This window comes from Arachis duranensis, chromosome 5 (assembly GCF_000817695.3).
Source record: "Arachis duranensis cultivar V14167 chromosome 5, aradu.V14167.gnm2.J7QH, whole genome shotgun sequence".
Taxonomy (NCBI): Eukaryota; Viridiplantae; Streptophyta; class Magnoliopsida; order Fabales; family Fabaceae; genus Arachis; species Arachis duranensis.
The window spans coordinates 1,864,955-1,875,070 of record NC_029776.3 but is presented as its reverse complement, the minus strand read 5'-3'; the positions used below and the strand labels follow the sequence as shown (position 1 = coordinate 1,875,070).

General features: G+C 33.4%; 1 protein-coding gene across 2 annotated transcripts; it reads left to right on the top strand.

Moving 5' to 3' along the window:
- Positions 1-6,812: 6,812 nt before the first annotated feature.
- Positions 6,813-9,284, top strand: LOC107487147 (uncharacterized). 2 transcript variants are annotated; one of them, XM_016107746.3, is made up of 4 exons: positions 6,813-7,196; positions 7,771-7,950; positions 8,743-8,956; positions 9,074-9,284. In XM_016107746.3, exons 1-3 carry the CDS (start codon positions 7,131-7,133, stop codon positions 8,950-8,952), a joined length of 456 nt encoding a protein of 151 aa, XP_015963232.1. In that variant the 5' UTR covers positions 6,813-7,130; the 3' UTR covers positions 8,953-8,956; positions 9,074-9,284. The 2 variants fall into 2 exon arrangements, with proteins under 2 accessions (XP_015963232.1, XP_052118424.1); XM_052262464.1 differs by having other exon boundaries at positions 6,814-7,196; positions 8,743-9,284.
- Positions 9,285-10,116: the final 832 nt, after the last annotated feature.

Genomic DNA, 10,116 nt, shown 5'->3' with positions numbered 1-10,116 from the left:
TAGGTTACTAGTTTACTATTAATAGGATCTTTTGATATTGTATCAGTACCTCATGACACTTTACACGTTTCTTTGTATACTTTCCATAGCATGAGTCTCTAAACCCCATGGTTGGGGGTGAGGAGCTCTGCTGTGTCTTGATGGATTAATGCAATTACTACTGTTTTTCATTCAATCATGCTTGCTTCCATTCTAAGATATTACTTGTTCTTAAATCGGATGAATGTGATGATCCGTCATTCTCACCTATGAACGTGTGCCTGACAACCACCTCCGTTCTACCTTAGATTAAGTAGATATCTCTTGGATTCTTTAATAGGAATCTTCGTGGTATAAGCTAGAACTGATGGCGGCATTCAAGAGAATCCGGAAGGTCTAAACCTTGTCTGTGGTATTCTGAGTAGGATTCAATGATTGAATGACTGTGACGAGCTTCAAACTCCTGAAGGCGGGGCGTTAGTGACAGACGCAAAAGAATCACTGGATTCTATTCCGGCCTGATTGAGAACCGACAGATGGATAGCCGTGCCGTGACAGGGTGCGTTGAACATTTCCACTGAGAGGATGGGAGGTAGCCATTGAAAACGGTGAAACCCTATATACAGCTTGCCATGGAAGGAGCCTTGCGTGCTTGAAGAAGAAGACAGTAGGAAAGCAGAGATTTAGAGGATGGAGCATTTCCAAAACCCCAACCTACTCTCCATTACTGCAAAACAAGTATTTACTTCATGATCTTTTGCTTTTCACAATCAATCCTGATAATTTTTGATATCCTGACTAAGATTTACAAGATAACCATAGCTTGCTTCAAGCCGACAATCTCCGTGGGATCGACCCTTACTCACGTAAGGTATTACTTGGACGACCCAGTGCACTTGCTGGTTAGTTGTGCGAGATTGCAAAGGTAACCTCGTCATTTACTTTAACCTAGTTAACAATTTATAATAAATAAAACTTTTAACCTCGTTATTTAATTTTTTAGAGAATAAACATTTCGAGCCAAACAGAGTTATACGAGAACAAAGCTAAATATGTCAGAATAATAATACTGAACAGAAGTTTCTAAATATAAGATACGACACTAAATACAAATCTGAATACAACACTGAATACAAGATCAACTGCAACAGACTACTTCCTCGGCGCCTTCTTCGAATACAAGGATTGGGTGTATTTGTCCAGAGGCGCAGTCTGTGTCCGTAGGTTATACGGATGACCCTGAGACACACCGGCATCCAGCCCACTACCAATGTCAGGACCACCGAAATCTGTCACACTCGCACAACCAGTGTCATACAAACTGGAGCCACTCATCCCCGGAGCACTCGCTCCACCAACATCATACCAGTGCTGCAAGTCGTATCCCAAGTCTCCCTCTTCCTCTTACGGGTACTCATTCAAATCAAACAACTGGTCGCGTGGTGGAACGGAAGGACCAGCGGATCTACATATCCTGTCGATTGATCAAAGTCGAAGTCACTGGCATGACCTGATGTGGCTCGATGACCAGCAGACTGCTGAGATGTAGCAGGCCCTTCCTGCGGTGGCGTCGGAAATAGATAATCTGTATCTCTTAGGACCTGATCGAAGTTGATGGTGTCAGATCCACCCAATGGACTAAAGTGACCCTCGGCCGAAATTACCAGCTGTGGTATGTAGGGCTCAGGTGCCTGAGGAGGCTATGGTTCCGGTATATATGGTGCCTGCTGCTGATTTGCTGGCCACTGCTGCGCATATGTCAGTACCTGAAACTGCTGCACATATGTCGGATCCTGAAGCTGCAAGGCATGTGTCGGATCCTGAAACTGATGCGCATATGCCGGATCCTGAAACTGTTGGGCATATGCCGGCATCTGATACTGGTGCTCATATGCCGGGACCTGATAGTGGTGCTCATATGCCGGAACCTAATTAACAATTAATTACAATTAATAGTAATTAATGATAAAAGATAAACCTAAACAATAATACTTACTTATTATTTAAAACGGTAAAAATTCATAATAATAACACTAGTAATTAATAATAATACCTGAAACTGTTGCTCATGAGGCGGGACTTGTTGCTGAGGACCAGCTGCGTCTTCCTGTTACTGCTGTGCTTCATCGGCGCCAGCCTCTTCACCTGCAACTCTATCTGACAGTCGCAGGTGAGTGTGTACCACTCATAGTACACTGGGAGAGGATGAAAGTCAATAATCTCCTCGCCTAACTGCAATGTGTTATAGCGGTCAGATCTCCACCTGTTAACCCATTGACTGTAAATCTCTCTCCAGTCATGGTTCTGTGCTCCTGTCAACCGCGTGCAATGATCACGACCAAGGTCAAATGCCGGGCCTGGTGGAAGCTGTTGCATCCCGAACTGTCGCCTAACTCGGTCTGTCGGGTGCCATTCTATGCACTCGAAGGACACTAGCGGCGACTGCGTGGAGCACATAACTAACTGAGCAGCGAGGACATCCGGAACCCAAACTCCCATATACGGCCGCCATATAAACTGCACATTAGTTACCAAGAGGCCTATTAGAAAAATTAACTGAATAAAAAACATTGGACATTAATGGTTACAACTTACATCGTCAACTCCCATGTCGTCGAGTCCTCGTCAACAGACTCCTGAGTGTCACAAGGCTCAGTGTCTCTGTACCTTCGGACTCATGCGAGATTAACCTTCCCTAACACGTGATCTTGTGGACCGGGCTCCCGACCAAAACAGGCAATGCAGTTCTCCACCAAAAACTGGTGACTGCTATCTGATCTACCGGTAACAGCCTCCCCATTAATCAGGAGACCAAGAATATAGCTCACATCTTCCAACGTCACTGTCACTTTACCGACCGGAAGATGAAACGTGTGAGTCTCCGGCCTCCAGCGTTCCACCAAGGCACTCAGTAGTGCAGCATGACCTCTCATTTCGCCTACTAGCGAAACATGTTGAAACCCAGTTAATGCTAGTGCCTCTGCCGCTACCTCGTTAAAAGTATCTGACGGATCGAGTTTTCTGGGCAACAAATTCCTGATAACCTGCAATAAATAAAATGATAATTATTAAATTCTAAACAATAATCATAAATTATTAAAAAATGATAATAAATTATTAAAAAATAATAAATATTTATTTACTATTAGAAAATAATAATAATTATTATACAATATTCTATTATGGGTAACATTCATAATAATAATAATAATAATAATAATACGGTAATTAATAGTATTGTTACTACTATTATTATCTTAAAAAATAATTATTATAATAACAGTAACAACATTATAATAATAATAATAATAATAATAATAATTATAACTATTTTATGACTATCGTATGATAAAACACAACTATTTTTTATATAATAGACATGATAATAATAATAATACCGGTATGATAAAACATAACTATTATTCATATAATAATAATAATAATAATAATAATAATAATAAGTTAAAATATATTACTACAGAACATAAAAATAAAAATATTTATTTATCATAAACTTAAATAAAAAATTACTCACCAATTGAGGATGATTCAAATATTCAATAATGTGTTCTTCTAGTAAAGTAAAATTACGAATTATTTTTCTTTTTTTACTAAATAAAATCCCAAACCTTTACTAATTCTTCTTCTTCACAAACTCACTCCCTTTCACCCTTAACCCCACCTTTTTACTCTCAAAACTTACTCACAACATATAACATGAAAGGGAAGCATGTAACATGAAAGGGAAGCTGAGCCCTTTTATGGCCTGCGTTTTGATTTTTATAGGCAGGCTCCACCACCACTCTCCTTCACACATGTCACACATGCAGCTGAGGAGACTGCTAAATGCAGGTTGCGTTTTACTGTGCACCTATCAAACGCATCTTAGGTTTTGGAGGTTCGAGGTGTTGGCATGCAAAGAACACAGAGACACGTTTCGAAACTGAGTTCTCCCCCCATGCCAAACACAAGCTACATTTTGCAGAGCATGTAACTTTTTTAAAATCATCTCAGTCAAAACATAACCTGCATTTTACAGATTATTGAATTCACCATGATACAATATTGTTGTACATCACGTTTTTCACTTCCATAAATAAATTAATTTCTGTCACGTAACATCACGGTAATAATTTCCGTCAGTCCGTCACTTTGATGTATTTTCGAGAACGAGGGTTCTTTAATTCTTTTGACTATTCCAAAACTAGGATGACATATTGGACATTGAAATTCTTCAAAATGTATGTGAGCTGGTTGATGGTGATGCCCAACTTCAGAAAAGCATGAAACAAAGTGGTTGGCTATTAATGTTACAGGATACCAAACAAATCAATGTCCAAAAATATGTCTTAGTGAATCGAATCAAACAATTGAACTATTCAACCGCGATTAATATGTTGTTCACAGTTTTCGCCAAATCTAGTAGAAACTAAAATTTTCTAAGGGAAATTTAGAACTTTTTTTCTTTAATATTGTATTATTAGGGTGAAATCCTTCCTCATAAATCAAATTACGTATTAAATACTATTATAGCTATATACAAAATGTGAGTGACATTTTATATTTTTTATTTAAAATAATATTTTTTAAATAAAATGTCAATAATATTTTATGTTTTAATAAGTAAAATAATATTTTTGTTTACAAAATATTAGTGACGTTTTATTTTTTTATAATTAAATATTTTTATTACAAAACGTCACTTCCATTACAATTCTGTAAAACACTAAAATAATCAAATATTTTTTTATTTTACATTAAAATTATTCATATAAAAATTTTAGTCGAAAATTTATCCTAAGGTTATAGTTATTTATCTACAAAATAAATTTAATCTGTCACTCTCAACATTACTTAAATAAACCTTGTTAATAATTTTGGGGGAATAAAAAGTCATTTTTATTTTTTAATAATTAACTTTCTCTAACCTGTATAATAATTCTCTCTCTATTGAAACTTATCCTGAAAATATAAATTTTTAAAATAAATAAATTAAATTCAATATTTGCAGTTATATTGTTTTTTCAAATGATTTAATTTATTTCATTTATAATGGGTAAATATATCTTGTAAATTAGATATATCGTTTCTAGTTGTTTCCAGTAATAATAAAATAAGTAAAAAGTGTTGACATATAATAATTTAAAAAATGGAAGAACATTTTTTTTATCAATTTTCATGCTGCTTATATTATATTAAGTGGCTCTTTCAATTTTAAGTTTTGTTGTAAGTTGAACGTTGTTTTCTAATTTTAAAAGCCATTAATTAATTTTTATTTATTATATTTTCTATTATTAAATAAGAAAATAAAGTTAAAAATTAATTAATTAATAAAAAGAAAACATAATGTTAAGAATATTTTTATTTTTTAATTACTTATATTTGTAATAAAATTTGTTAATTATTTTAATATTTATACAAAAACTAAAAAAACCTAAAATAAAATTAAATGAGAAATGCATCTATAATTTATTGGAAGCTACTCAAATGAAGATGTAAAAAACATCTTTTTATGAAGATCCTTTGTATAAAAGTGTGATTTATTGATTTGGCCACATTTCAAATAAAAAGAACACTTTTTTAACATATCAAAATCTAACCCTACAATCCATCATCCAAAGGTCAAAAAGAAAAATTATCACATGAAGACAATTATAATATCTTCATTGGAGTACCCACCTAATTTATTATTTTTTACTATTAGTATAGTGAATATTCATCTCAGCCCTTGATAATTTTTTCGAAAGACTACCAGATTTTTTAAAAAAGTATTATTTCGGTCCTATAATTAATTTCGTGAGATTGATTAGCTCCTTTGTCAATGATCTCTCTTCAAAACATGCTTAATATATCCTTCGTTTAATTTCTATAAGTAAAAATAATTTAAAAATTACTAATATTTCTTAGTTTTACACAGTAAATTTAGCCGATATATTTGAATTAGGTAACAAAACACAAGTAACAATTGCTCTTAGAAGACAACGAGATTTTAAACAAAAAAAAAAATTGTCAATCCTAATTGGCTCTTAACGGATAAATAAACCGTTTAACATGTTATGTATGTTTATTCTGTTAATATAGAGATAAAATATTGACAAATAGTTAATCAGTCTCACAGAAATAAAGTTTAAGAGCCAAAAAAAATATTTTTTTATTAAAGATCATATTGTCTTTTGAAATAGTTGTTAGAAGCTGTTTAAGATTTTTACTCTAAAGTATACTGTTAGATTATTAAAATATTATATTTAAAAATATTAAAATAAAAAAATTCTATTTTTATTAAAGAGGGAATTTTGATTCTATTTCAAATTTAAATTCATAATTTGATATAATTAATTGCATGAATGAAATGAATTTTGTGTTTTTTATTATTTTATCTTTGTGATTTTTTTTATTTGTCTTTCTTATTTGTTTATTAAAAATAATTTTAATATTTCAATTTTTAGTAATAATAAATCGTAAATTAGATCCGAGAATTAGAATTCCTTTGAAAATTGAAAATTATACTTTTATTATATTCTAAACTAAAAGAAAATTGTTCTTGTGAGAATTTTATTCTTAATGTGTTCTAAACACTTTTAAAAAAATTAGACTAAATAAATTGAGTGATGACAAAAAATTAATAATTTTCTAATATTTTTCTCAAATCAAATTAGAGGATTATATTTTTAAGTCACCAAAAAAATGTTTAATAACAAAAAAATTAATAAAATATTTTTTATTTTCTTAGTATTAGGAAAAAGAAAATTTGGATTTTTAAATTGAAAGGCACATGCTATTATTGAAGTTTGTGTATAGAGTTGCTTACTACTCAGCTCAGTTGATTCCATTTTCCAAAGCAATATTTAATACAAAATCTTTTCCCCACACAACACAACAAAACCAACGTCGTCACCCTTCTTTTTCATCTTTCTCTTCTTCTTCTTCTTCTTCTTTATCCCTCTCTCCCTCTCCACGCTCAACCTACAGCACCTCCTTTTCTGAATCTGATACAAGCTCCGTTTTGAAGGGTCATTTTTACTTGTTTCAAGAGCAAGTAGTGGAAGGTGGATTGACCCTTTAGCTTGGTAAAAGCATCAGGATCAAAAAGATCATTTTTTTTTCTTTGTGGGTATTGGATTTTGAGTTTGTGTTGACCTAGAAAAATTGAAATGGTGGGTATATTTTCGAGATTTTCTGTTGGAAGGAACATCCACCGACGGACGCAAAGTGCTCTGGTNCTCTGGTTTTTTTTTTTTTTTTTTTACATTTTTACTGTTTTGTGTTTTTTGTTTGTTAGTTTTTTTATCCGATGAACCGTTTGATCAATACAATTCCAATGATCTCTTATTTGTTTGTTTATTTGGTTTTCTTTGAACTTGGATTGACCAATGAATGCTGAATTTACGATTCGTGCAAGTGTTTATACATAATTATAATAATAATTTAAGAAGTATGACTTTTGATTTTTGTATTTTCACTTGGAAGTGGTTTGTTTTTGCTATTAGATCATCAGCTCTGGCTAGAACAATTTGCTCTGCCCTTTTGACCCTTCTTCTTCTTTTGTTATCCAATAGCTGTTGCATATAGAGAAAAAATATTTTTGTTAAATTTAATTATATAAATTATAAACCTTATCTTGTCCGGTGAATTCAAAAGCTTTATGATGTGGTTTAGTTTTGACTGTTGAGCTGTGGAAATAATAGAGACATCTATGCAAATTGGCTGTTACAATTTCATATATGTAAAAAGTTTTAATTGCTGACATGATCTTGTTGTTGCTGCATCATGTGTTGACTTCTTGTGGTGCAGGATGAGAGGGAAGTAATGCCCCCAAATGCGGAGGTTGCTGCCGCAGCAAGTGCCGCCGCTGCCGCCACTCCACATGGAATTGAAGTGGCAGTGGAGTTTAAGCCAGTTGAGCACCCAATTGAACCCCTTGACAATGATAGACCGATTCAGTGCCCATTACCTGAACCATCAATTCTAAATGTAAGATTTACATCTGTTTGTAGTTTGGCATAAATTGATGGTTTGACTAAAAGAATTTAATTTTGATGCACTGTTAAAACCGTTTTACAAGTGCATCCAATCACATAACGCCACATTAGCAAAAGTAACTACCTTTTACATTCACCGCGTGAATGGTCATCCAAGAAAACGGTTGTGATTGCACGATGTTGTTTTACCATGCTTCAAAACTAAACTCGACTGAAATTTTAAGCTGTTGATGTACAGGAGTTTTAAGCTTTGTTACTGATTGCCATGGTGAAACCAGTCATAGTATTTGAATAAATTGTTTTACTTTCGAAATTCTGAGGCGAAAACACCAGCAGGCAGGGTAAGATGTGTGCTAGATGCTGCTGGAGTAAATTGATAATTTTCCTTTCATCAGCAAACTACACATCAAATGCTGCTGTCTTGGTCAGCGAATAGTTTCCTAGTGATTATGAACATATAACATGATGCAAAACAATCCAGAGGATTTGATTACTTATTTTAAGGGATGGATCCCATAATTATATACATGTAATACCACAGATTAATAGACTATCATAACATAAAGGTATTTATATGCTTGTTTGAAGGCAGCCATGGAAATGGCACAATCAATTAGGTTGTTTCACACGACTGTTTTGAGTTAAATGTCAGTGTTTTGATTTGAAAATAGGCTTAGATTCGCGAGTACTCAGGGTGATTGTTGTTCTTTACTGTCGAGAGAGGGGGTCTGAGTTTGGTTTCATCCATTTCTCATTGTTTTTCATTCGATTCTTCAATTATCAGGATGGAAGAATATGGAAGGAGCGAGTATCTGCCACTGTTCGGAGAAGAGGCGACTTGCCGGTGATGAAAGAAGGAGGAGCCCTTGAACCTGAAGTTGCCGGCACAAAGCCTCGGACATCCCAGTCTAACAGAATGATTCTTCCATCTCTTAGTGCTCCAGAGCACAATCTCTTAAAACTTCTTGAAGAGTGTAATGCTTCAGGCATTTAACCTGGTACTGTTTCTTAATGTTGTAATCTGTTCACATAAATTGCATCTTCTTAAAGTGGGATGCATTGTTGTATTTCCTTCACCCTTTTTATTTTTAAATGTTATTTATTAAATATATTAGGAGGAGAGTCTCAGAGCAATGATTGAGTTATCTCCAGGTGAACTCAGAGTCACGTGTTCGAGCCGTGAAATTCGATGCATGCATTAGGTTAGGCCATGTATATTACGCCATTTGTGCGCGGCCGTTCGCCGGATCCTGCCTAACACCGGATGTTTTGCATCGGACTGTCCCTCTTGTTTACTAAATATATTTAAATTATAATTTTCAAACACATGAATGTATATTCAAATGTATCATTGTGAAAGTTGAATCTGCTATATTTTTGCTACATGCTTTATATGCATCCTCAATTGTTTTGGTCATAATCTCTTAATTTCTGTGTAGTTAACATTGAACTTATTTATGATCTCCTATAATGTCTACTCTTGAAGAAGAGTAGAATCTGGTTCCTCTAGGTTGCACTTTATAGCTTGACATAAAATGCATTAAGCCATGATTCTGATTGAGCATTTGAGCTGTATGCTTGTGTTTGGTCAAACTTGTTACCATTATTTTGAATTTTTTTTCTTTTTGTCTTTTACAGTAAGGGTTGTTTTCTTGATAGCTACTTAAAAAGAATTTTCAATTGTGATATTTTAGCCAACAAATCTTATTTAATAGAGTATCATTGGGGTGTCATTTTAATAGGTCAGAGGCATTATTGGTGAAGTTGGATTGTTTAGTTAAATATATCACTTTCAATTCGAAGCATCTGATTCTAAAATCTTTTTTTCCCTTTTGTTTTCAGTTAAATACTTCCCTTTTGTTTAGTTTAATTATATTCGTGCGTTTGGATAATCATTCATGTAGTTAATATCATAAGTAATTCATGTAGTTAATATCATAAGTAATTATTTTTATTATTTTACACGGACAATATATGAAATTAAATTGTTTTTTCTCATAGTAGTTTCTTATGGTTGTAGGGTTGAGTTAGTTATCTTTTTTGAATGCAGTGATCGTGCCACATTACTTTATAGTTTATAGTTTGTTAGTTATCTGCTTTTTTGCCACGTGTTTATGACTTGCCTTGCACGGCTGTAAACTAAACCATTCATCAACAT

What these genes read in the sequence shown, in the direction of transcription:
- LOC107487147 (XM_016107746.3), top strand. Translation starts at nt 7,131, where the DNA reads ATGGTGGGTATATTTTCGAGATTTTCTGTTGGAAGGAACATCCACCGA. An exon ending in CTGAACCATCAATTCTAAAT is followed by an intron (nt 7,951 to 8,742) that starts GTAAGATTTACA and finishes TTCAATTATCAG; the next exon opens with GATGGAAGAATATGGAAGGA.